The 27,629-nt window shown below is 47.3% G+C and overlaps 5 protein-coding genes and 1 non-coding gene across 6 annotated transcripts; 3 read left to right on the forward strand and 3 right to left on the reverse strand.

Annotated features, from left to right (window-relative positions):
• Positions 1-188: 188 nt before the first annotated feature.
• Positions 189-1,412, forward strand: ACRALDRAFT_2029555 (uncharacterized protein; the record flags this gene model as incomplete). Its single annotated transcript, XM_071020597.1, has 2 exons — positions 189-306; positions 415-1,412. The coding sequence occupies 2 exons, from the start codon at positions 189-191 to the stop codon at positions 1,410-1,412; spliced, it is 1,116 nt and encodes a 371-aa protein (XP_070872831.1).
• Positions 1,413-1,650: 238 nt separating this feature from the next.
• On the reverse strand, positions 1,651-2,979 carry ACRALDRAFT_1071800 (uncharacterized protein; the record flags this gene model as incomplete). Its single annotated transcript, XM_071017898.1, has 2 exons — positions 1,651-2,747; positions 2,865-2,979. The coding sequence occupies 2 exons, from the start codon at positions 2,977-2,979 to the stop codon at positions 1,651-1,653; spliced, it is 1,212 nt and encodes a 403-aa protein (XP_070872832.1).
• Positions 2,980-8,989: 6,010 nt separating this feature from the next.
• On the forward strand, positions 8,990-9,758 carry ACRALDRAFT_1071799 (mitochondrial 54S ribosomal protein bL19m; the record flags this gene model as incomplete). Its single annotated transcript, XM_071017897.1, has 2 exons — positions 8,990-9,143; positions 9,229-9,758. The coding sequence occupies 2 exons, from the start codon at positions 8,990-8,992 to the stop codon at positions 9,756-9,758; spliced, it is 684 nt and encodes a 227-aa protein (XP_070872833.1).
• Positions 9,759-10,192: 434 nt separating this feature from the next.
• Positions 10,193-13,110, reverse strand: ACRALDRAFT_2044130 (uncharacterized protein; the record flags this gene model as incomplete). Its single annotated transcript, XM_071021404.1, has 3 exons — positions 10,193-11,113; positions 11,174-12,939; positions 13,011-13,110. 3 exons carry the CDS (start codon positions 13,108-13,110, stop codon positions 10,193-10,195), a joined length of 2,787 nt encoding a protein of 928 aa, XP_070872834.1.
• A 3,213-nt stretch (positions 13,111-16,323) lies between these two features.
• Positions 16,324-19,138, reverse strand: ACRALDRAFT_1064981 (uncharacterized protein). The gene has a single exon (XM_071017077.1). The coding sequence runs from the start codon at positions 19,058-19,060 to the stop codon at positions 16,610-16,612; it is 2,451 nt and encodes an 816-aa protein (XP_070872835.1). The 5' UTR covers positions 19,061-19,138; the 3' UTR covers positions 16,324-16,609.
• A 2,020-nt stretch (positions 19,139-21,158) lies between these two features.
• On the forward strand, positions 21,159-21,232 carry ACRALDRAFT_t237. Its single transcript has one exon. It is a non-coding gene; the product is annotated as a tRNA-OTHER (tRNA).
• Positions 21,233-27,629: the final 6,397 nt, after the last annotated feature.

Below are 27,629 nucleotides of genomic sequence, written 5' to 3' on the forward strand. Positions count from 1 at the left end.
CCCATGTCTCCGAAACTCGGGATTCCATCTCGGACTTGACACGAAAGCTTCTCGAAAGTGAGTGTCAAAGCCAATTCAGAACGACCATTGAGCCCTCCTCGCACACTTGACTAACTTTCCGAGACTCCCGTAGCAAACTCCTCCCAATCGTCATTCTACATCGCTGTACGCCTGGCCATTTTACGACCATGTCGTTCCGTCACAGCGTTCGTCGTCTTGCGACGGCAGCGACTCCTCCCGCAGCCCCGAGCCCATACCTCGTGAATCTGGCCAAGGCCCAAGGCGTCGTTAAGGGAATGACTGGCGGTATGTCCTCCTTCTCGCCGTCTAACATCCATGACTCTCTCTCTCTCTCTCTCCCTTTTCGCCCCGTCCCCCGGGTCTTGGCAACTGTACTCACTCCCTCGTGTCTAGCTATCGGAAACACGCCGCTCATCCGCCTCAACCGTCTATCCGAACAGACGGGCTGCGAAATCTTGGGGAAAGCCGAGTTCATGAACCCCGGAGGTAGCGTCAAGGACCGTGCCGCCCTATATGTCGTCAAGGACGCCGAGGAGCGCGGCCTCCTACGGCCCGGCGGCACCGTCGTCGAGGGCACCGCCGGCAACACCGGTATCGGCCTCGCCCACGTCTGCAGGTCGCGCGGCTACAAGCTCGTCATCTACATGCCCAACACCCAGTCCCAGGGCAAGATCGACCTGCTCCGTCTCCTCGGCGCCGAGGTGTACCCCGTCCCCGCCGTCGCCTTTGAGAACCCGGACAACTACAACCACCAGGCCCGCCGCCACGCCGAGTCGCTCGACAACGCCGTCTGGACCAACCAGTTCGACAACGTCGCCAACCGCCGCGCCCACATCGAGACCACCGGCCCGGAGATTTGGCACCAGACCGGCGGCCGCGTCGACGCCTTCACCTGCGCCACCGGCACTGCCGGCACCCTGGCCGGCGTCACCCGCTACCTCAAGGACGTCAGCGGCGGTCGCGTCAAGAGCTTCCTCGCCGACCCGCCCGGGAGCGTCCTGTACAGCTACCTCCAGTCGGGCGGTAAGCTGGGCGAGCGCACCGGCTCCAGCATCACCGAGGGCATTGGCCAGGGCCGTGTCACCGAGAACCTCAAGCCCGACATTGGCCTCATCGACGACTCCCTCCAAATCTCCGACGAGAAGAGCATCGAGATGGTCTACCGCTGCCTGGACGAGGAGGGCCTGTATCTAGGCGCCAGCTCTAGCTTGAACGTTGTGGCTGCTAAGGAGGTCGCCGAGAAGCTCGGCCGTGGACACACCGTCGTGACCATATTGTGTGATGGTGCCTATCGCTACGCCGACAGGTTGTTCTCCAAGAAATGGCTCGACTCGAAGAATCTCCTCGGAGCGATACCCAAGCACTTGGAGAAGTATATCGTCCTGCCCTAGCCGCGTCGGGACGTTTTATGATTAGTTTTTGGGTTATTGTTTTCTGTATAGGTACATATATCTAGCTTCTACTTGTACAATTTCCTTCATATTCCAGCGTGGAATGAAGCTGCAGGATGAGGCTGGTAGCCGCTGTTTGGGGTGCCTACTCACCCTCGGCCTGCTATCTTTCATGCGCGCAAGCGTCATGGGCCTTTCCCTTTGGTCCAGTAAGACGGAGGGCCCCTCTTTTGTTTCCTCATGCACCGCTTGCAGCCTCTTCTCCATCCTTCGCGGAGGCCGCAGTGACCTCGAACTTCAGGGCGCCCTGGCCGTTGAACTGATTGTTGTACACTTGTGCCGGCAAGCCATCCTCGTGGAGCTCTCCCATTTGTCCAAGTCGCCCAGCCAGCTCGGGCTCAACGGCTTTGATGATACCTCGCAGCTTCTCCGCCAACGCAGGTTCCACCACTTGCGTTGCCAGCTGTAGGCCGTGCAAAGCCATTGAAACCTTGGAAACGTAGTCTCCTCCACTCTTGAGCGAGCCCACACCTCCGTTTTTGCTGTCTTCGTAGGCGGCCTCGGGATACAGGTCCATCACTCCCCTGCCCTCTGGCCACGCGACCACAACCTGCTTGGCCCAGGCAGCGACCTGGCCGTCGATGTCCTGCCCACCATGGTGGCCCACCGCCAGTGCCGCCGCGAGGTGCAGCGGCGCGGCCAGGGCTAGCGGATCCCGAGCCAGCGGCCAGTTGAACCAGGCCGGGCGTCGGCTCTCCGCCATCTCATGACGAGGATCGGCCACCATATCCAGCACCATGACAGACCATCTCAGCGCCTGCTCGAGTTCCTCCTTGGCCCATCCGGCCTCGAGCGCCTTGACCTGGGTGAAGAGAAGCACCTCGTGCACCTTGGCCGGCACGTCGAGTGCCAGACCCGTGCGGCGGATCTGCCTCGCAGCATCAATGATGGAGTAAATTTGACGCTTCGAGCCGACCTGGCGTATGATCTTGATCCAATTCGGGATGGACAAGTGAATATGAGCCCGCCTCAACCCGGCGAATAGGCGGATAAAGTTGGACCAGTCCCGGGCCGTTTCCATCTTTTGCAGCGCGCTGTAGACGCACGCGCGTGTGGAGGGCCTGGCCTCGAGAGGGATGTGGTCGAAGCGGTGGGTCAGCCCATCGATTTCGATGATCACCGGATTACTCTTGAGCGAACCGCGGAATTTGGGATTGAAGATGCGCTGCCGCTGGTGCCGGGGAAGGTAGGATGGGAGGACGATCTTGTTCTGGACCTCGGTGAGTACTGGGGCGAGATCCGGGCTGACATCTGTGTCGAAAATGACATGGGGATCTATAGAATGACAGTTGTCAGAGATGAATTGAATTCCCCTGGATACGCTCTCAAGGGAGCCCATCAAAAAAAAAAAAGAAAAGAAACACAAAGGCGCCGAATGTGACTAGAACTCACTTTGCTGTTGCTCTGTGGATGTCTGGGACACGCTTCGTCGTTGGATCGCGACAGGCATTGAGTGCCGGACGGGCACTCTGAGCATCAGGGACCTCCTCAAGAGAGTGCGCTCCATCTTGTCCTATACACCTCAGATGCTCCCGGCAAGGCGTGGTTGAGGGCAACGACGTCTGAGGAGCTTCTGGTCAAGGACAATGATAATGAAGAAAACGGCTGTGTTTGGCCGCTCTAAAATTCACCACGGCCAGAAAAGTATAGTACCTATTCGGGAATTACCTAGCAGGTACGTACACTGTACGCCGTAAATAGGTACGTACCTTTTACCCGTCCATCATGAATAAGTACAGTGACTCAGGATAAGGAGTACCACTATTTGCAGCCGCCCTGTCTGGTATTTACAGCCCTCTCTATCCTATTTCGGAAGGTTACGCGAGCCCGCGTAGTAGTCTGCATACGCTATCATCTTGGCTGCATATATCGCGTACCGGTACGTACCTGTATCGCGACAAAATTTTCATAGTGTTAAGACTACCGCTATTCACTATAACTTATCTCGAATACTCTATACTATAAAATCACTGCTATTCTTCGATTATTTTTATCTATCTTTAAGTATCTCGGAATACACGATATCCTTTTCCTGCCCTAGGCCTATTATCCCGGCTATTACTATCCACGATAAGCTCCTTATAGCCGTAAAGGCGTATTATCGTTAGCACGGCTTTAGTATCGTAAAGTCGGGTAACAGGAAGCGTGCCACCGGTAAGCTCTTCTATATCCGACTCGTCTATAACCGCGGCGGCGCATAGAGGCTATCTAAAGCCACTAAAAGAGCTACTAAAATAACTAAAATCGGATACCCTTAGGCTACCATTATAGTACTAATTAGGGAGGCATAGGAATTCGTTATCGCGGATAAGGATTTTTATAACCACCCTCCCCTCGTGTCGGATATAGTAGCTATGTTAGTAATAGCGAGGCTGGATTTATAACGGGCTGCTAGAGTAGCCCGGGTTAAGATAATAATCGAGTAACTATCGGGTATAAGTAAGCTCTCTGCCCCGTAAATTACTAGGCAAATATAGTAAAAATTTAAGGAGGATCTCCCTTACGGCCTTTTAATTAACGCATAGGATATCCGTAACTATTAAGGGCAGCTACGGCGGGAGAAGTACGGACCTTTATTATCGACGCAGTATTTCCTTAAGAAACTATAGATAGGGGCGTTAGGCGAATACCATGTTTATTAGCACTTTAACCGCGATACGAATTATATCGATATAATCTTTTAGACCTATTAAGACTATATCGAGTAGTAGAAAAAGAATCCGGAGTTATTACTTATAGATTACACCTATTCTATTAGTAAATACCGGCTATAAACTCTAGGATTATTTACGATTAACTAACCTTTACTTAGGTAAATCGTTTTAATATACCTTTTTTCGAGGTTATAGGCATAGCCGCAGACTATAGCTCTTATAATTACTGCTTTACCCTAGTATCTAGGGAAAATTAAAAGGCTTTTAGATAGGTTTATAAAAGGATAAAGGCGATCTTCGTAATTAAGGCTATCTAGTTTCTAAGTTCTATTATCACTGATTTCGATAAAGCTCTTAAAAATACGTTAAGTGTTATTTTCCCTACTATTAACTAGCAGATCTGTATATAGCATATTATAAAGAACGTTAATCTTTATGCCAAAAAGAAATAGGACGGCCCTCTTAAGGGAAGCAGCCTTTTCCCGCCCAGTAAATTAAGTCCACGATCTCTTTTTTAGTGTTTTAGATTACTATATATAAATAGATTAATTATATATGTATATATATATATAGGGTAGGGTAGTAGGTCCTTAAAAAATTTTCTTATAATAATATTAGCTATCTTATCGCTTATCCTACCTAATCGGGTTTAGTATATAAAAATTTTTTACTAACCGAATAATAGCTATATATAATCCTTTTAACGATAAATATAATACTAGTGCTCGCGAAAAGGATAAGAGTAATAATATCGTCGCCTTATAACTCGCCGGTAATCCGGAAATCGCCGCCTTAATTACTAGCGAAATTAAAGATAGTAATTATGCTAGGGTACTACGAGATTCGCGTGTTTCTATATTAGCGCCGTCTAATTAGCCGATAGTTAACGGGTTCCTCGCTTTATAAAGGTCCTGTGTTTATATACTAATAGAGGAATTATTTAATAAGCACTAGGGCTTATTAAAGCGGTAGTTTGGCTATAAATAGTTCGGTATATTACTATTACCCTCTACTACTATTATTATTACTAACCTTACTATAGCTCTTGTGGATTATCTTAAATAGACCTACCTCCCGTATCACGATTAGTTCTATAACTACGCAGTAAAGTATTTTTATAACTACGGTATTAAAGCAATAAGCCGTATAGAGTCCGCCCACGCAGAGCTTAAGACGTATCTTCGAAATCGTCTAATTAACCTTGATAAGCTCTTTTCGTAAGTCTAATAGATAATAACCAAAAAGAGTAAGCGACTAAGGATTAGCCTAGTAGAGGCGGGTATAAAGCACGCACTAATATATATAAATCGACCCGTTATCTCTAGCCTTATCTTCGAGGTTATATTTAAGGCGCTAAAGCTTATCTAGTAATAGTATCTAATTATAAAGGAAGCCTTTAGGACTCGTTAGTCTTTTCCTAACTATACAAGGACCTTTTAGGCGTAGTATGGATTACTATACCGCTATACGATATTACGCTGCCTAGAGGTAGTAGGCATACTAGAACGTGCTTAAGTTAATCCGCACTAGTAGGTTAATCAGAGCCTAGTATATTTGCCCGCTCCTCTTATATTATCTTATTTCTAACCGTTTACTACCTATTTTAGCCTAAAATACGATAGATACGTAAAAGGACCCGAATCCTTAATCCTTTTCCTGTCCGATCGACTCGGAATTAATTAAGGGAGCTGCCTAACACTCCTGGCGAGCCGCGACGGCCGTAGCGATCGCGCGCTGCCGGCACTTAAGAGAGTTAAGCGCCGCCTAGGACTTAAGGCCCTAGGGCTCGAAGTGGCCGCTTACTATCGTAGCATAAGAGGGATTAACTAAGGCCGCGGCGTAGGAGGATTAATCCGGTATAGGCAGCTATAGCAGCTGCTATAGAGACTACCCGCGCGTTATTTACTAAGCTTAGGGCCGAGATGGTTTTAGTATTTACTAGTAGGTATCGCTATATACCTTAAGGGCAGCCGCCTAGCTAAATATAGTGGCCAGAGTCTTAGCAGGTATATTAGTCTACTTAACAGCAGGTATTCTAAGCATATATAAACGTGCCGCCTTCGAATTAATAGGCGGCCAGGAGTAAGTTTTAGGTTACGCCGTAGCTATAGCGATAGGTAACATAGCGCGATTAGTGGCCTTAGTTAAATAGTTATTTCACGGTAAACAGCGATTAAGTTTAGGGTAGTTTTAAATAAGATAGTCGATTCAGAAACATATTATTTTACTAGCTAATTTAACTGATTTTAAGAATACCGAGTCTCACTTAGACTTATTTAAAACTTAACACTATAAAAATTTTGTCGCGATATAGGTATATACCGGTACGCGATATATACAGCTAAGATAATAGCGTATACAGACTACTGCGCGGGCTCGCGTAACCTTCCGAAATAGGATAGAGAGGGCTATAAATACTAGACAGGGCGGCTATAAATAGTGGTACTCTAGGATAAGTAACGAGTAAGCCCCACTTTTTAGATATACTGATATAACCCGGGTTAAAAACACTATAAGTTCGAATATATATAACTTTACGAAAAGTACTTAAAAGCGTATAAGAAATTTAGAATAGATAGAGTAGAAGCAGTAAAGTGGAAATATCTAGTTATATCTTTTTAATACTTTATATACTATCCCCTAGCCTCGATATAAGCAGCGAGCCTCCGCGGTATTAATAGTATTAAGTCCTCTAGAAGCTTATCTTTAAAATCGTCCTATACTTTGATCACGGCCCGGCAAAGCAGATTATATAATACGTTATTAGTCTTTATATCCGAGAGCTCCGGATACTTTAAATAGATCCTCTCCTTTAGTAATTTCTATAGATTTTCGATAGGATTAAGATCAGGTAAATACGGCGGCTAGTCTAGCAGTATAATACCGTTCTTTTTAGCCTAGGGGCGTAGCTAATCTTAAATAACGCGCGCTGTGTGAGTAGAGGCGTTATCTTAAACGAATACGCTATCCGGCTAGTATATCGTAGGCAGGTGCTCTTCGAGGGTATCGCGAATAATGGCTCCGGTAACGCCGCCGCGCGCCGAATTTGGGTCCCCTGGAAGGGGGACTAAAAAGCACCCTAGAATATCTATAAATAGCGTGTTGGCTTGCCCCGAGGCTAGACTATATCCTTTAAAAGTCTCTTTCCCTATAAAACTATTAGTAAAGGTATAATATAACGATAAACTTAACTTATACGGCGGCAGAAAACCTATTTCTGCCTCTCTCCTTCGCCGCGCGCGACTATGGTTTTATCTAAAAAGATAACCTGTTTCCACCATGATAGGGGCTTTACGGCGTATTTGATTGACTACTCTAGACGTCTGCGCGCGTGCGATTTAGCTAGTTTTAGCCGGCGTAGCGCGCGAAGGTATAGAATACCTTCCTCTTTAAGGTATTTTAATAAAGTGGACCTAGAATAAGATAGCGCGCACCTAGTAATTAACTGACTAGGTAGAACGAAAGGGTCGATAGTAATTAACCGTAGGATATATCTTTTTTTATATATACCTAGCACACGGTTAGATAACCGGGTTAGTTCGAATCCGGCTAGAGGCGTACGTAAAAGAGGAACCCCTTTTCCTTTTTTACGCTACTTAGATCCTGTTCTAGGGAGCCCTTATCTGCCTCGGTATATACGATAAGGGTTAAACAGGGGGCCTATTAGACCCACCTTCCGCCCGGCTTCGCTAATCGTTAATAGGTGCTACGGGGGAGTTAGTCGCCTTACCGTGGAGAAAACAAGAAGACGGTATCGCGCTATCCCTGAGCGCGTGGGTAAAATACGCGGCGTCTTTTCCACGATACGGAAGCAGCCTCTTACGCTACTATATAAGCGTTCTGCGTAGGCATATAGCCCGTGTTAGCCCGGCCTATAGCTATAAGAAGAGCAGGGAAGCTTAGGAGCTTTAAACCCTAGGAAGCGTATATATAAGTCGCCCGTAGTGGGCCCGTAGAGTTAGCCCTAGGGCATATAGAAGGCGTATAAACCAAACCGAGATAATCACGCGCGCGCTGTTAATTAAGCACGTAGTCGGCTTTAAAGCCGTTACGGGCAAAACGCTACCGGCTTCCTAGAATAGAAGCCACGAGTTTCGTATATATATTAAGTTAGTAACGGGACCCTTATAGTACCCGTATAAGGCAGTAATCCTAGAGGAGGAGGGTATAGGGGTTTTTATTTAAGTCTTATACTAGTTCCCTAAGTCTTATACTACGGTTTTCCCCCCTATAGGTATCTAAGAAGGACTATATAGTTAGAATTCTAACTCCTAGCTACTTAAGGTAGGATAAGGATAGCGGAGTAAGAGATAATAAATAAATAAAATCTTTTTTTATAAACCTTTATCGCGGGGGGGCGGCCGGAGCGTTTATTTAACCGGCTAAAGTCTATTACTAATAGCGGTTCGTGATACCCTATACTAACCCGGGGGATACATCGAATTTAATCGCGATCGCCTTTTAACTAAGCCTATCGCGATAGGCCTAGGCAATCAGGGTCCGTTTATAAGGCGAATACTTAACGCGCGGCGTAATTAGAGGTATGGTTGATTTTTAACGAATTTTTGAAGTTAATGGGTTGATGGTGTTGAAAATAATAAGACGCGTAGGTACGCGTTAGTGGTATTATTTACTCGTTACTTGCTAAGACCCACTGTACAGGCTACCTACCCAGGTATGAAACGGCAAGGTACACTAATAATCAAGGTCCCGGTGAAACCTTGACCCGAGCCTATCATACCCCAGAATGGACGGCCAACTTTTTTGATGCAGTCCATCCTGTCGCGATTGCTCTCGAGGCAACCCGACATCCGGAAGATCAGCAAGACGATTGATCGGTATCTTTTGCTGGTTATTAAAGAGATGAATTCCTCGTGTCTCCGGCGGCCTGTTGGCTGCTTGAAAAGGTCACTCCGCCAGGCGCGACAGCAGAGAACTTGGCATAGGTCCATTGCAACCTCCACCAACGGTCCGTCCCAATCCTCAGCCTCATCGTCACCACCGCCGCCAGTCTCAAGTAAGAAAAGCCCTTTTTTGTCTTGATCTGTTTTGTCCTCTGTCCTCAAGGCGGTCTTACTAAACAATAAATGACCCAACAGCAGGCCATACATCCAAACCCCCTGGCATCTCCTACCACCGTCACTTCGCCCTTCCTCCTCCGCTGCCCACAGTCCGCCACACTCATCCAGACCCGTTTCCAGCCCTAACGGCAAAGCAACTGGCGACCCTCGACCCGACCGGCGCCCGCACCCGCCTGTTCGACCGCAACCAGCCCGACGCCGCCAAGGTCGGCGATGTCCTTCTCGTGACAACTCGTACGGGCGAGCCCTTCGCTGGCGTCTGCCTCTCTATCCGCCGCCGCGGTGTTGACACGGCCGTGCTCCTCCGTGGCCAGCTCATGCGTATCGGCGTCGAGATGTGGTACAAGATCTATGCCCCTTCCGTTGTCGGAATCGACATCGTCTGGCGCCGGCCCAAGCGCGCTAGGAGGGCCCGCCTGACCTTCATGCGCCAGCCCAAGCATGATATGGGCAGCGTGACCCACCTCGTCTCTGCCTGGAAGAAGGAGCGACATAGTATGAGGAATAAGGGCAGGGGATTCAAGGGCAGGAGTGTCGGGACGAGGTTTTGAGAGCAGCCCTAAAGACATGGCCATGGGAGGAGAAAAAGACACATGTGGCTTTGTACAATACCTGATGTAAATGTTTACATGTACTTGTATTAAAATTGAGGATGTACACTGAAGTATTCATGGAATATGGACCGAGTTTTCTATATCGTCCTACACGGAACCAGGGCCACCCCCTAAATGGCGCTCTCTCCTTTTCGTACCATACATAAACTTGGCTAGGACCAACAAAATCAACTTTATAACAATATGAATAAGGGAAGAGGGCAGGAGAAGAGGGGGAAGCATAATAGCATAATAGCAATAGATGAAATAAGCTGAAACACGACAGTGAATCCAAAACTTCGACTTGCGATATCATAGATTCTTACACAACACACATGCATATTCCAGCGAGGGGAAAAAAGAAGGTACAAATGGCCGTAGGCAAGTGCATTCTAATGCGCCGGTGTTGTCACTGTGCGCCGTGCACTCGCCTGACACTCTTCATCAGGGCTCAAGTCGGTATTTTCGACTGGCTCGGTGTGACGACGTCGCAAGCCCGCTCCGTCTGCCATGTTCCATTCATTGTCCGGCGACATCTTGCGGGATCGAGTTCGCGATTCCCGGGACAGGGGCGGTCCTGGGTGGAGTATCGAAGAGATAAGGCCTCTATGTAGGCTCCGCCCACGTGCCTGGTCTGCCCCGGCTCCCGTTGCGGCAGTGCGACCTGTTGCCCTGGACACCTGGCGGCTGAGGACCGGCTGCATCTCTTGGCCTTCTGCCTTGAAGTGGTCTTCGCTAGGCAGTAGCACGGCCCGATCGAGGCCGTACGGAAGCCCACGATGGCGTCCTCGAATCTGCATGGCAATGATAACCAGCTTCCCGACAGTGCTAAACTGTGAAGACAGCGACGTGTCGACGCCGGGGTATCCCAAGCTCAGTCCTACGGTACCGTACGCGCTGATGATCTCGAAGAGCAAGCTATAGACGTTGAACTCGTTCTTCTTGATCTTCGAGCCTTCCGCGATTGTCAGCACGAAAAGCCCCAGGCACACGTACCACAAATCGAATGACAGCTGGCGACGCAAGTGTGATCCGATAAAGGACATCCCGCTAGACTCGTTATTGGTGCCGTCATCTTCGCCAGAGGCATAGATACCGAGCGACTGTTCCTCGTAGACGTTGGTCCGACGTATGGACATGGCGATCGGGAAAACGGAAATATACATCATGATCATATAAGAGACTTGCACGGCCGGATGTAGGGACGAAATATTCATAGAAGAAAACCCAGCCGTTCTCGTGCAGACGGCTTGAAAGATGCCATTCACCATACGGAGGTGAACGGGAAGCTCGCTGACGGGGGGCTCATTGAACTGCGAGAAGAACGAGTCAGCGCCGCCGGGCCGGCGTGTGGAAGACCATATGAGACTTACGTCGAGAATAACAAAGAAAATAACGTCTATAGCGTTAAGAGAGACCACAATCCAGAAGAGCCACCAAGTAGGCCCAGTTGGAAACAAAAGCGTGAAGCAACGACGAGGGTGGTCAAGCAGGAACCGAAGCTCCTCCCACAGCCCCGTATCACGCGGCACTAGACGTGCCATGACCCAGATAATGGCCCGGAGCATGACCGGAAATCCGGTGTTCCCAATGATGATAAGGAAGGTCATCATCATGAGTACGTATTGAGATCGGTTGAAAGACATCATGCTGTCCGGCGTCAGAGCGAACCCGACGTCCAGATAGGCCGAGTTGGCAGTAAACAGGCCCCACCAAGTCCTAGACACCCCAGCAGCATCGACAACTTGGGCATACTCTTCGTTGGCACTGCTTTGAATCCATGGGACGAGGCATAGCAGGCTGATGAGCCAGAAGCCCCAGAAGTAGAGGACAAGGATCAAAGCCAGGATCCTGAGGGACCGGTATTCGATGCCACCCAGTTCTTCGCGCTGGTCCTCGGATAGTTCTAGAAACTGGGAGTTTCGTCCAAGTGTAGGGGCCCAGCTGAGATACGGAGCATCGTCGACTTGGCCCTTGGATACCAATTCCTTGATGGCGTCGAATGTGCGGCGTCTGGCCCTATGGTGTAACCCGGGGACATTTTCATCGCCCGACTCGTTGTCTCCAGTGACGTGATACTTCCTGCTGCCGCCCCGGAAAGCTCGGGGCTTGCGGATTTTGAGGGGTTCCAGGATGTTCCCCAAGATGGAAGCCTTATTCGACAGCTTGCCCATGATCCCATTCCGCGGGTCGGGATGAGACCCGGCGTGATCCCGTCGCCTTGTCTGACTGCTGGGAGGCTGTGGAGGCTCAGCAATCGTGATGGTCTGCTGTCGTTGCCGCGCAGCTGTGCCCCGGCCGGGTGTATTACTGCTGGCCCCGTTCTTCGGCCTTTCTCGAGACCCCAAACGAGAGTGATTCTCGCCCACCTCGTCCTCGAGTTCTGAGGCATGCCCATCTTCTACAGGTGTTGGCTTTATTCCCAACTCGGCGTCTCTCGGGTTGGGGATTCGGAGCACCTCCTGGCTGGCGCGTCGCGGCTTAATCGCGGCTCCCTTGTCGTGGCTTGATTGAGGAAATGGGAGTCTAGCGAGAACTGGATTTAGGCCGTCACTTCTTGTAACCGTCTCGGAGAAGGTAATTTGCATTGGGTGGTGTGCTGACGGAGGTTCGGTCGAGTGAGGTCCCTCGGTCGGGCCTGTCGGCGGGTTCACGGCAGTGGCTGTACATGTTTCATTTTCGCTACCTTGCGAATCGTCCATATTTGGCTTGGAGACCACGTCGTCATTGGTAATCCGTGTACCTGAGTTCGGCATGACCCTGATGTTCCATCCAGCCACGCCCCTCTCGGCTGAGCTTTGGTTACCACGGATTGAGATGAAGGACCTGGTCCGAGACCTGGGAATGGTTGCTCTCCTGGCACGGGCATTCCTCACCATCCTTCGGAGGGATTTCTCGAACCAGTACAAGCGGAGGAAGACGACAAAAGAGTGTACAGTGATGGGATTCGAGGTCATCATGAAAAGGTAGATGCAGACCTGCTGAAAAGTGTTGAGCTTGTTGACGTCGAGGGGGTTCAGGCCAGCTTGGGTGTTTGCGCCACTGGCGAAAAATAAGGCATCTATGTATTGGAGCTGGCCGTCGGCGGTCGCATAGATGAGGATCGAGGCGAACATGGTCATCCCGACGATCCAGAAGTCTTCGGAGCTGGTTAGTGGGTGCATGGCCGGTCATGACATGCACGGCCAAGGGGTGGGAAGAGTCACTCACAGTGCGCCGAAATGAAGTTGAAATGCGGCTTCCTGGAGAGGAGTGAAGGTTTGGCCGCATGCAACTGGCCAAGTAGCCAGGCATAAGTCTTGCGAAACATGTCTGCCGGGTATGTCTGACTTGATGTAGAAGTTGGAGGAGGAGTCCCCTGAGGGACGAGTTTGCCGAAGAACAACTTTCTCCTGGATTGATCAAAATCTCATCTCTGGGTTCCCAACCCTTATGGCACCATCCTATTCGTATATCGATATATCCATCCGCGCGTTCAGCGGACGTCGCAAATACTTTATGTCCACGTGCTGCGAAACAGAAGAGGGTAACTATCCGCTTCGCTAAAAGCGGCAAATTCTTTGGGTGGCAGACCCTGTCTGTCGGGCTAGAAGGCCTTCGTGTGCCTATGATGATGATGATGACAGGTTATCAGAAGCACAGCGTCGTAGGAAGTTGGCCTCTGCTTAGTAGCGAGGCGAACAGCTAACTTCGTGGTGGGGTGCTTGAATTCCACGACGATGAAGAGAAGGTACGTATTATATGAGTATACGAAGTTAAAAGACTCAATACTTACGAAGTACAACGGACTATAAGCTATAGATATATGTACTTTGTGTTTTCAAGTGTCTTACGGATATAAAAACAGAACTTATTAAGTACACTATATTCAAAATATTTTCCCCTCTTTCTAATACATATACTTTCCACTATCCTTCTTATAGATTACTACCTGTATATGTATGACTGGTACATTGAAGTTGGCTTTATCGTATTGTTGAACATCGCCTGATCGGCGTTAAGCGGCTACGTCATGATTTGGTAGGTTAGGTAGGTACAGTAACTAGCCGATGTACCTACCTACGCACACCTATAACGTGGTGCTGTAAGTAGATACATCGGCTCGACAGTTTTGTCTCATCACTGTACCTAGGTAGTGAGCTGTACATACCTTACCGGGAGTCGGTGGGTATTAGTTATCCTTGGATTCTAGCCTATCACTGCTCGGTTTCTTTCGACAAGATACATCACTATCCTTGGATTTCAAGCTATCCTTAGAAATGACACTATCCTAACTTTAACCTGGGAGGTGCATAGCCAATAAGAAGCAAGCATGGTCAAGACATATTACTGGTGCAAATTTCATATGGATATATATGAATACGATATAATTATACTTAGTATCTATGCCTGGCCTATACTAAGGCTCCTATGTAAACCACCACGATAAGTCTATTTCGTTTCGAGGGCCTGCCTCCTTCCCTGAGCTAAGAAGTCCTAGTCCTGAAATACACCTATGAATACTGCTGCTGTGGAAGAGGTCCTGCTGCTGTGGAAGAGGTCCTGCTGCTGTGGAAGAGGTCCTGCTGCTATGGAAGAGGTCCTGCTGCTATGGAAGAGGTCCTGCTGCTATGGAAGAGGTTAGCTTGATCGGACTCTGGATGGGACTCTGGATAGGACTCTGCCTACCTCTATTATCGTGGAAGAGGTCCTGCTGCTATGGAAGAGGTTAGCTTAATGGGGCTCTGGATAGGACTCTACTTACCTGTTATCGTGGAAGAGGTCCTGCTGCTATGGAAGAGTTTAGCTTAATAGGACTCTGTGGATAGGACTCTGCTTACCTGTTATCGTGGAAGAGGTCCTGCTGCTATGGAAAAGGTCCTGCTGCTATGGAAGAGGTTAGCTTAATGGGACTGCTTAATAGGACTCTGTGGATAGGACTCTGCTTACCTCTGCTATCGTGGAAGAGGTCCTGCTGCTATGGAAGAGGTTAGCTTAATAGGACTCTGGATAGGCCTCTGGACGGGACTCTGGATAGGACTCTGGATAGGACTCTGGATAGGACTCTGGATAGGACTCTGGATAGGACTCTGGATAGGACTCTGGATAGGACTCTGCTTACCTCTATTATCGTGGAAGAGGTCCTGCTGCTATGGAAGAGGTCTGCTATAGTTATTAAAAGGTTCGAGTTATTCCGACTGTACCACTTGGTTATTCCGACTGTAGTTCAGACATACGAAGTATATGTAGACCCTTCGTAACCACGGTCGCAAACCACTTCGACGTCTTTTTATTAATTTGATCGCTCGGACTTAATTAACGGATAACTTGTTCGTACGATCGAGCTAGTAGCAGCAGTAGCAGTAACTCCTTTGTCTTCCTCTTCGCCTTCGTCTTCGTCTTCCTCTTCGTCTTCCACGTCCACACCCATACCCACCCCCACGCGACCGCGGCTATCTTATTCTTACTTTATATAACGACGTAACGGAACGCGCTGCCTGTATCTGTAGATTAACGACGTAGATTGACGACGTAGATTGACGACGTAGATTGACGACGTAGATTGACGACGTAGATTGACGACGTAGATTGACGACGTATTAGTAGATTGACGACGTAGATTGACGACGTAGATTGACGACGTAGATTGACGACGTATTAGTAGATTAACGACGTAGATTGACGATATAGATTAACGATGTAGATTAATAAGGAAGATTGGTAGGAAGATTACGAAGGGTCTATGTCTGAACTACAGTCGGAATAACCAAGTGGTACAGTCGGAATAACTCGAACCTATTAAAAAGGAAGAAGACCTAACTATAGATGGATCTATAGGAAAAAAAGAAGATAGAAAAGGATCTACGAAGTACGTACGTTATACGCTGCTGCCCCTGCCCCCTGACGATAGCTTCATTTAGAAGGACCTACCCGGATAGGTACATTACAGAAGTACTGAATTTATATGGACCAATAAAATCACAGTAAAGTGGAATTTGCGTACTTCCTATTAGTTAATAACCAAGGACTGTTCTGTTCCAAAGGATTGCTCCTATAACAAGGATAGCAGGGCTTTTCTAAGGATAAGCAGTGGTTCCAAGGATAACTCTTTTCCTTATTTTCCCACTAAGGTACACTAGGTAATGCCTCTGTACCTCAGCGCTAAATTGGGAGAAATGAAGTACCTGCGGGGCCACTCTCTTGGCTGCAGATCCAAAAAGCTTAGCCGGCAACTGACAAGGGTGATGCTACCCGGCCCCTGCCCATTCAAACGGGAGAGGCTAAGATGTGAACATCTCACCAGGGAGTCTTTTAGGGGAAAGGCCAAACTTCGAGCTCGGCGTCGGCCTGAACGGAGACAATTTCTGAGAGCCTCGACGACGCAGCACTGAAACTACTTTTGAATACCGTAATGCGGTCACTCCGCGCTCCACGTCTCGGTGTTTACCAATGCGTGACTTTGTTGTAATAGTTCCACGCCATTCGAGGCGCCGAGCCATGGAACCACCGCTCGCCGGTCTGAGAACGACACGCTTTAGGCGTTGCTGAGCACAAAAGGAGTCGGGCCCAGTAGCACAGTTTGTTTAATGTTGCCAGTTCATCTAGTGGATCCTAACTTACATGCTCAATCTGGTGCCGCTTCTATCGGTCACTGTCTCTATGGGATTTCCCCCCTCCCCTTCTCTTCCAAAGCAAACCTGGACTGAGCTCTTGCCCAGACGATTCCCAAGACCTAGAACGCCGCCCGCCCTTCCATTGCAAGGAACGGGAACATAGGTATAACCAAAGCCAAGAACGCCAACCCAAATACCAAGGCAATGTAATGTCTCTTACTTCTTGGCTGCCTGTCGATGCATTTTCCGGAAGAAGGCATTGCTACTCCCCTTTTTCAGCTTCGTCTTCTTGTTTTGCTCGATATACGCCATGTCCTGCCCGCCAGACAGGTCGCCAAGTGTACCCGCCGTTCTCCTGGCCTTCTTCTTTGGCCGCCGGCCCATCGTACCAGAATGGAAGAGATCGTCTACTACTTCCTCGTCATTGACGCTTTCGTTTTCAACCAACACCTTCTGCAGCAGCTCCCTTCTCTCGGCCGCTGTGGCAAATGCCAGGTTTTCAGTCTTCTCAATGTTATTGAGAGACGTGATCACCTTAAATGCATAGCCCTGGTCCACGAGGAATGCCTGTCGCTTCGATGAGTAATACATCTCCGACGTGTCCTTAGACACCAGTGAATAGAAAAAGGCATTGAAGCCCTCATCATTCCTTCTCTTGGCCCGTAAAATCCGTCCCAACCGCTGGGCTTCCTGCCGACGCGACCCGTAATGCGAGGAGATCTGAATGAGGCAAGTCGCTTCGGGCAGGTCAAGGGACGTATCGCCAATCTTGGACAAAAAGAGGGTATTGACCTGCGGGTTGTGTTGGAAATTCTCCAAGACCTTCAACCGCTCTGCTTGCCCCGTTTCACCATAGATGAACACCTTTCCCAACTTCAAGGCGTATGATTTGAGGGCATATACGTTGTCAGAAAACACAATGATCTTGTCCCCCCTTGATTCGTGATAGTTGATAAGGTATTGGCAGGCCTGGAACTTGGACGGATTCATAATATACAGCAGCGCTCGTTTCCGCGCTGGAGCTTTGAGATATTCGTCGTAGAATTCGGTAGGCATCGGGCACCACACCTCCGCGCACTGTACTCTGGCGATGTGTCCTTGCTGTGAGAGTTCCATCCAGTTCGCCTCATACAATTTGGGTCCAATGAGGAAGTTGAGATCGGAAATCTTGTCGTCTTCTCTCAGAAGCGTGGCCGTGAGACCGAGCTTCGAGTGCGTTTTGATGGACGACGTGACCTTTCTGAAGATATTGGCGGGTACAACGTGGACCTCGTCCAACAGCATGAGGCCCCATTCCCTCTGCTGGAGGAAGTCCATCATCTTTTTGGCATCATGTGACCTCTCCCTGGTTTGTGTCACCATCGAGTATGTGGTCACAATGACCCCGGTCGCGCCCGAAAAAACCCGACCCTTGGATTCGGAAGTGAAGGCTTCAATATCCTCCGGCTTGATGTTCGACCACTTCAAAAACTCGTTACGCCACTGTACAACCGACATGGAGCTTGTACAGAGGACTATCACGCCCTTCTTGATGGTGCAGGCTGCCGTAATTCCGACTAAAGTCTTTCCAGCACCACACGGCAAGACGATGATGCCACTCTTCGCTCGCCCGTTTCCAAACATCTTGCTGAGACTCTTCTCCTGATACGGGCGAATTTGTGTTCCTGGCCGTAGGTCTATTTCTAGGTTGGCGTTGAACTCGTCCTTTCGGAAATCGTACTCCTCAAGCACGGGGTACTGGAGGTCAAGGCACCTCTTCTGCACAACCTCGACAGCGGAATCCGGTATTTCGAACGAGTGTGTCACTTCTGCCTCTTCGTCGTCGTCGTCGTTCAAGCTGGCGTACACCTGGTCCTCAGCAATGTTTTCGCCGTCCTTCGCCGAGTCGTTCTGCTGCGCAGCCTGTCGCACACCAGCTGCATTTGTTGTCCCGGGAATAACAAGTGGTGCCTGTTTGGGCGCCGCCGTCGTGGTCATCTCGGTGGTCCCTTGTGTGCGGAGAGGGCCGATAATGGGATCTTTCAGGAGCTTTTGCAACACAACGGGGTCCGCGCTCTCGACGAAATATTTGGTGTTTTTCAGGACCAACTTGACTTTGCCAAAGCTCGCTGTACAGCTTTCAATGAAACCGCGGATTTGTTTCGGAAGTGGCGTCTTGAGGAAGCGCTCGAGGGTATTGATAATATCAGCAGGCGACAATCCAACTGAAACGGCTGCATATAGACTGTGTGGCGAGAGAGCATATTCGTGGACAAACGATGGGCGTGACACAGGCTCGGCAATCGTGATGAGGAAGTCCTGCGCCTGCTCGGCGAGCGGACTGAAGCTCTCGAGAAAGATCCTCGCCTTACCAGCGTCGATCCACAGGGGACGATTTTGGTAATCCGGCTTGAGCTGCAGATAGGAGTAATCTCGCTTGCCGAAGATGTAGGACGTCGGCGTCTTCGCCAGCGGTGCAGCACGCTCATACGTGTCGACCGTGAATTTGTTAATGTTCTTTTCAATAGTCTCATCCTCGACTTCGCTGGCGGCGTCCGCTACCGAGTCTTCATTGTCACTACCAATACTCCTCGGCGTGGCGACTCCAGCCGGAGTCGAAACCCTCGAGCCTTTGCCTGCCTTCGCACCGCCCGTCACTGTGCCTGAGGCTTTCCGTTTGGCTGGCATCGTGAGTGACACGTCGTGCAGAACAGGGAACTATGTGTATGTTGGAAATCGGGTGCTCATGAAGAGGCGAAAGAAAGCCATTTATTAGGTTGCGTAGGAAGTGTAACACTTGATATGGGCAAGGCTGCAGCCGCTAACAAGCACTTTGATTACGTATATACCGTGACTCAGGACAAGTGACGAGTAAGCCCCACTTTTTAGATGTACTGACATAACCGCGTTAAAAACACCTTGAGTTCGAATACAAATAACTGTCGCACAGGCTGGTCCAAAGCAGGTCCGGAACGGGTTGTTCCGGGCCCGAAAGTGGGATTGGATCAGCCGCAGGAATAAGGGCAGGATTTTAGCACTATAATCAGAGATTTATAAGCAAAAAAAAGTTTAAATTAATAGATTGGTGCCCTATTTACGTAATTAAGTTATACGCTGTTTATAACAATTAAGAGTCTTATTTGCTTAATAACCAATTAAAGCTATTTACGCTAAGCTACCTATAGCTATAGCGATAACCTTTAATACGACTATCTATATAAGCCACGAAGATAAGGAGCTATGGCGACGCCTCTATAAAGTCAGGGCGTATAGTAACGGAGTCTAGGACTTCCTACGCCCTAACGATCTAATCCCTTACCTATAATAAGCTACCCGTCCCGAATTTACCTCCTATACCTTTATCGCTAATATAAACAGGTACCCTATTAATATCTCTAAGCTAACGGCTATAGATAAGGCCACCTATACCGAAAACTACTATTAATATTATTAATATTATACTTATAATAAGTAATAATTATAATAATATTAAGTATAATATCTAAGTTAAATAAATAGTATATAGTTATAGCTATATAACTAGATAATATACACTAACCGTATATATCTCTAGCCAGCTAGTACTATAGGACCTATAAGAGGATTTGAGTTAGGTAACCTTAGGGTATAGTAAATAATATATAAATAGGATGTATTGTCTAAAGGAGAGGGCGAGGTTCCTGCTCTGTATATTATAAGGCTAGAGCCGCGCGAGTATTACCATGGGTTTTCCTAAAGGTGCCCTTAGGGTGCCGGAGTAATACCGCTAGGTAACCGTCTCTAACTTTAAGTAGATACCTTAGATACACTAAGCGCCTTAGGGGCGAAAAGCCCGAAGATATAGAAACATATACTAACACTACTAGAAAGGGAGCAGTATACTATTAGTATATTAATAGTCGGCGGACTTATAAGGATATAAATCGGTCTTATAGTGGTGTCTTAGTAGTACCGGGGCGGTAATAGCGGGTTCTAATGTCTAGAGTAGGTTCTAGCTATAGCTTTAAAGTATTAGCAGCGTGTCCTTAAATGTTATTAAGAGTATATAGCGGCTATTAGTAAAGGCGGTAACGGAGTGGTTATAAGCCGAGGCCCTAGGGGTGCCGAAGCTATACCGCGCTAACTTAGAATAGGCTCGGGGTCGGCTTATAACGGCGGTAGTATCCTTTAAGCGCGCCGCTAGGTATACTCGCCCCGCCGGCCGCCGCTATAATAGCGATACCATACTAGCTAGCCTAGAACGCCGATTAAATCGGTTAAAGGGAATAATCGCTATCCTATTAGAGGTGGCCGTATATATCCCTATAGTCCCTTTACGGTAAAGTAAAGCTAATATAGCGGGATAGGGTCGCGAGTATAACGCTAATAGCGATAATACTATTAAGAGTAAGAGTAAAGAGGAGGGCGCCGGAATTAGAGCTAAATAAAGAGTAGAGGCCGCTATAGTATATCCCTTTAGTGCCGCCGGGGCCCCGGTATATAGGGCCCCCGAGTAAATACGAAAGTCTAGGTTAGGTGCTATCTCTATTCCGTATACTCTATACTAGGCTAGTCCCGCTATAGGGTCTCTAATATATAGTTCCTTATAATTTCTAGAGTAAGACGGAAGTCGTTTAGACAGCTAAGACGCAGGAACTATTTCGTAATTACTTTTACCTTTTTAGGGTGGTTTAGGGCGTTAAAAAGGTCTCCCCTAGTTAAGATCGGCCTCCCTATAGCGCCGTGGAGGTCCCTTCGCGATTCTATAATAGTGTTATAGTATTATAGGATAATATATTTAGCTATCGCCTTTATAGTATAGTGGTGGTATACCTGGTATACGGTTAGAGGACCGGGTCGGTTCGAATCCGGCTAGAGGCGTATATAAAAGAGGAACCCCTTTTCCTTTTTTACGCTACTCGGATCCTATTCTAGGGGGCCCTTATCTGCCTTAGCATATACGATAAGGGTTAAATAGGGGGCCCGTTAGACCCACCTTCCGCCCGGCTTCGCTAGTCGTTAACAGGTGCTACGGGGGAGTTAGTCGCCCTACTATAGAAAAATAAGAAGACGGTATCGCGCTGTCCCTAAGCGCGTGAGTAAAATACGCGGCGTCTCTTCTATAATACGGAAGCAGCCTCTTACGCTATTACGTAAGCGTTCTGCGTAGGCACGTAGCCTGTGTTAGCTCTACCTATAGCTATCTAAAGAGTAAAGGAAGCTTAGGAGCTTTAAACCCTAGGAAGCATATATATAAGTCGCCCGTAATAGGCCCGCAGGGTTAGCCCTAGGGCATATAGAAGGCGTATAAAACTAACTAAGATAATCACGCGCGTGCCGTTAATTAAGTATATAGTCGGCGTTAAAGCCGCTATAGGCAAAACGCTACCGGCTTCCTAGAATAGAAGCCACGAGTTTCGGATATATATTAAGTTAGTACCAGGGCCCCCGCGGTACCCGTATAAGGCAGTAATCCTAGAGGAGGAGGGTATAGGGGTTTTTATCTAAGTCTTATACTAGTTCCCTAAGTCTTATACTACGGTTTTCCCCCTTATAGGTATCTAAGAAGGACCGTATAGTTAGAATTCTAACTCCTAGCTACTTAAGGTAGGATAAGGATAGCGGAGTAAGAGATAATAGATAAATAAATAAATATTTAGCTATCTCCGCCCCCCCGTTGCTATAGGGGCACCGGGTAGTAGCGAAGCCGGGAACCCTCGCTTTAAAAAGGAAGGCTCTAAGGCCTAGTTTCTTAGAGCGGATCTAGGTAAGGACGGAGCTTTACGGCTTTAAGAGGCCTTTATATCTCTAAAGGTCTCTTTTATATAGGTTTCGATCCGGTACCGCTACGGTATAGGTCGGGTTCCGCGTAGACCCTATATCTCGCTACCTCTTCTTCTACTCCTCTTAGAGGGCGGCGTTCGGGTTAGAATTATTTACTTAGTTTTAAGCGGCAGAGGATTAAGCGGGCTAGGTAAGTGCTTACCAGGTAATATAGCGGCGCCTTAGTGCCGCTAATACTCTTATAGCGGCTTAGGCGCTAGCCAGAATAAGTCCCTTAGTTCCGGTATTTTAGTAGTTAAAAGCTCTTTTAGCTATAAGGCGGGTAAGATATAGGTTAAAGGGGGGATAAACATCCCTTTTTCTAGGATTTAGATCGGTATAGCCTTATAGGCTCCCGTAATAATCCTAAGGGACTTATTCTAGGCCGAGCTTAAAGCCATAGTAAGGCCACGGCGGGGTCTATTAGTGATTCTATAGAAGGTAGGGGCGTAGTAAGAGATAGCTAGGCGGATTACGGCGGTATAAAGGCGTTAGGCGTCGGCGAAGCTATAGCCCTAGGCTACCGTGGCGAGCCGGGTTAGGGCGTAGTTCTATATCGCTAATTTACTCTAAATCTCTTTCCTATACTATAAGAAGTTTAGTTTCCGGTCTAGCTATACTCTAAGGAACCTAGCCTCCGCTAAGGGCGGTACCGGAATAGTGCCGAGGTGGAGGGGTAATAGGGATAGGGAATAGGATTTTATAAAGGGTATAAAGACGTATTTCGAGGGCTCGAATTAAAGGCTACTCGCCTAGGACTAAGCCTTATATATCCGCTAAGTAAAGGCGAGTCGGTGCCGCGTTTAGGCCTTTATACGGCTAAAAGCGATAATATTCGTGTTATTAGTAAAGCCGATAATAATAGTTCTCGCGGCGTATTTAAGTTCTTTATATAGAGTGGAAATATATAAAATAAAAAGGATTAAGAAGACCAGAGACCCTTATAATACGCCGGTATAAAGGGGCCACGGGGTTACCGTCTAGTTATCGAAAAGGAGGTAGACTATCCGGTTCTAGAAGAAGCTATTAGTTAACTAGACGGCCTAGTCTAGGAATCCCTTATGCTTAAGGGACTTAAGAAGTCTAGTGTGAGCGGCTGGTCACAGGTTGATTATACTAAGTGAGGCCGAATAATTATATTAGCTAGAATTAAGGAAAGGAAAGGAAAAGGTCTATAAAGAAGTGCAGGATTTGCTACGTTTATATGAATCCGCGGTAAGGGTAGCGCGAGGTCTAAGCGTCGGGTCTACGCGCTAATTAGCGGTTCCGGCCTTATACCGGAACTACACTTTTAAGGGATTAACCCGTGATATTACCCCCCCCCCCCTCCGGGGCTATAATAACTAGGCGCCGAGCTAGTTATTTCTGAACGCGTCGCGAGGGAGGCGTGTATCCTCCCTTATATCTAATATTTTCGAGTCACGCGGCGTTCGCGGCGACTTCGCTCTTAAATCGCTAGCATTCCACGCCACGCTAAGCGCTTACCCTTTATATTAAAAACGCCCGGTTACTCCTTCTTCTTTATTCGTAAACTATTATAATAAATAGCTCTATAGGCTTTTATTATATTCTATAGTTCGATATTATAGTATAAGTATAGTTTTCGCCCGGTTTTTTGTTTATAGTTAATTCTTCCTCTATAAGCCTATAACGTTATTTTAATAGTAAGCTTTATCGCTTATTCCGTGCTTAGGGCCGAGTCGTTCTCCGCTAACTCGCGGCGTAATCTTTTTATATTCGTAGTCTTTTTATTAATTTAATAAATAACGTCCTTTTAATTATTTAATTAACTATTATAAGTCTCCCGATAAATCCTTATATTAGTCTGGTTAGATTATAGCTAATAGAGTACGTCTAGATATCCGCCCCCTGCCGTAGCGCCCGTCACGCCTATAAGGGCACCGTTAAAAAGTAGCCGGTCGCCGGCGATATTATATCCCCCCCCCCCCGCCCCTAATAAGGAGGAACGTTATTAATCGGTTAAAAGCGTAGCTAAGGAGGCCCTTACCACTATAACGGATACTAGTAAGCGTCCGGCTAAAAAGAAGATTTATAATAAGGCCTAGTACTTCGCTATAAGGATCTTACTAACTCTCCGGCAGGCTAGCACGCCTAGTAAGCGACCGCGCGGCCTAACCTATCCCCCCGGCCGTTATTATAATAATTTCTACCGCCCCTACGCTAATCGTATTATAGGTATTAAAATAAAGTTCAACTAGACGTAGTATAACTAGTCCGGGCCCGGCGCCGCCTATAAAAAGCCTAAGTATTATAAGTACGCTATAGGATCCCACGCTTACTGCCCGGTAAGTTCCTTATAATCCCTAAGCTAAGTAGTTAAGACTAATATTCCTAGCTCCCCCCCGGCGCCGCTAAGTTCGTCTATCCTATAGCTACCGCGGGTCGCGCTATACGCGATAATCTAGATAACGATAATATAAGTATTCCCGAACCTTCTTTAAGGTCGCTACTAACTCCGATCTAGCTCCGCGAGGCCTTCGAACTAGCTCGCGGCGACTACTATACCTTATTATCTAAGGAACCCCCCGTTACCGCCGCTACTATTACTACTAACACCGCCTCCGCCCCCGTTAATAATAACGAGGGTCTCCGCTATAAGGTGGAGGCCCTCCGCTAGGAGGTTCGGGACCAGGGCGCCGCGATAACACGTCTCCTAGAGGGTATTCTCGCTGCCCTCTAGGGAGGTAGTAACCCTGCTACCGGTAATAGTAATAATAGTAATAAGAGCGGCTCGGGTAATAATACCGCTAACTAAAGTCCTTTATAAAGGCACTATTTACCTCTTTAGGAACCGGTAAGGGGGCCGGTAAATTCCCCCCCTTTAATTAATTTATAACTAAAGGTCGTCCTCTCCTTATATCTAGGTCCCCTTATCTCCGCGTATACTTAGTAGTATAATCTTATAAAGGCCCGTTATTCGTATCGGCTAGGCCGTATTTTACTTCGAAAACGTCTAACGCCGTGGTATCCTTTATAGCGTTTAACGGTTCCTAAGTAGGTTCTGCGTATCCTGCCTAGTATACTAACACTTCGCGTCGTATACTATAACCTCGCTGCTTATTCCGTGCGTATAAGATACTTTCTACCTCCTACTCTTTATTACCGTGGAGGGTATCCCGGATCGGTATAGGCTATAGATCGGTTACGACTTATCTAGGGAGGGGGTCGCGGTTAGCTTATTTTAGGATATTAATATAAAAGCGGGGATATATCCCTAAGGGTATATCTAACTCGATAATATAAGAGTTAATTACTTTTATTACTCTATACTTTTAATATAGCTAGCTTAGCTTCTTTAAAGGTCTAGGCGTAGAGTAGTTAGCTATAAAAAGCCAGGTAAGGTCTCCTACCTTAAAGCGTTTAGCCAGGAATCGCTGTTTATTCGCGGACTCCTTATCCTATAATTACTTCGAGGCTATAGCTGCCTATATAAACTCCACGGCTCTTTATAAGCGACTTAGTAGGTTATAAGCGGCGGTTTCCTTCGGGTATATAGGCGTAGGGTCGTGGATCTAGATAGGGTCGATATAGAACCTATATTGTAGGAAAAAAGGGCTTAGCTGGGTCGTTAAGCTCTTCCTGCTATTAAGCGATAACTATATAGCGGGTAATAAGTAACCCTAATTATCCTAGGAATAGTATATAAAGGCGCGGAGATAGGCCTAGATATCTTAGTTTAGTCTTTTAGGTCCTCCGTCGGTTTAAGGGTAATAAGCCATACTAAATCGCTATTTAATCCTTATAAGCTTATAAAAGTATCGCTAGAACCTCCTAGTCTAGTTCGAACCTTAGTCGCTAACGATTAAGAGGGGTATACCGTAGAACCTAAAATAGTAGTTTAGGAAGCGTTCGGTATAGGCCTCCGCTTTTATTATTTTTATCGCTTCTAATATCACTAACTTTATTAGCCGGTCTATAATCACCTATAGGAACCGCGCCTTACCCTTGCCGGTAGGTAGCAGGTCCGTTATAAAGTTTATCGCGAGGTAGCTACGGATTTACTCGGGTACGGGCAGTGGTTTTAATAGTCCGCGCTTCGCGTTCCGCTATTAGTTACTCCTATTACACGGATTATAGTTATGTATAAACTTCCGTATATCCTTATTTATACCGGGCTAGAAAAACTATTAGGCTATTATAGCGATTATATTCTCCTTACCCGGGTAGCCGCTGATAGTAGAGTCGTGGATCGCCTATACTAAGTATCCCCTTAGCGGCGAGTCTTCTCCGGAGCTTAGAACCTAGAGACGATCCCGGAAGGTCACGTATCCTATAGGGTTAAGAGAATATTCTGCGATCTATAGCTATAGCCTAAGGGATAGATTAAAGCTACGAGCTCTTATAGTAATCGCGGCGAGGACCCCTTAATACTAGGGGTCGGTTATTATAGTCTTATCCTAAAGTTATTAAAAGTCTTTATTTACTTTGAACACGCGCTTAATAAATGTTTTCTGTATTATTAGCTTAGAAATTATTTTTAGGATCACGGAGTTAGGTATTAATTAAATTACTCGTCCTTATTCCTAATCGTCTAAGCTATCCTTCGGGGTATCCTATTCGCGATAAAAAAGCGTATCCGCCGCGAAGTTCTTTGTACCTCGCCGGTACTCTAGTATAAAGTTAAACTAGGCTAATTCGCTAGCTTAGCGGCTTTGCTTTTCGGTAAGGGACTATTTAGTTATAAAGTACTTAAGGGCCTTATAGTCTAATAATATTATAAATTACTCGTAGCTAATTAGTTCTGCCTTCTAGGCGAGTATATAGCTTATAATTACTAGTATCTCCTTATCGTGAATAGGGTAGTTATATTCTGCTAGGGTAAGCTTATACGAGTAATACGCGACTATATAGCGACGTCCTAGCTCGTCCACCTAGGATAGGATACCGCCTAACGCGTAGCCCGAATAGTTAGTCTTTAATATAGTCTTATAGTCTAGGTTCTATAGCTATAGAATGGGCTTTATCTAAAAGAGTCGTTTTAGCTCCTTAAAGGCGGCGTCTTTTTTAGCCCCCCACCTAAAAAACCGATCTTTTTTTATTAGTGCCAAGAGGGGTGCCGTGATACCCGCGAAATTATAGATAAATATCCGGTAATAGTTCGTGAATCCTAGGAAACTTCGTACTCCCTTTACTAAGGTAGGGGCCTCCTAGTCGCGGATAGCCTTTAACTTCTCGGGGTTATAAAACACTCCCTTATCCACTATAATAATAAAGCCTAGATATTTTACTATTATCACGCTAAACTCGTACTTAGCCAGGTCTAGGTTTAGGCCGGTATCTATAAGCCTATATAATATTAGCCGGACCTTCGCCTTATAGTCCTTATAAGATCCACTTAAGTAAATCAGGATATTATCGATATAGGCTATAATAAAGTCGTTAAGGAACTCCTATAAGGTCTAGTTAATATAGCGTTAAAAGGTGGCGGGTACGC

This window comes from Sodiomyces alcalophilus (assembly GCF_042370955.1).
Source record: "Sodiomyces alcalophilus JCM 7366 unplaced genomic scaffold ACRALscaffold_7, whole genome shotgun sequence".
Lineage (NCBI taxonomy): Eukaryota > Fungi > Ascomycota > Sordariomycetes > Glomerellales > Plectosphaerellaceae > Sodiomyces > Sodiomyces alcalophilus.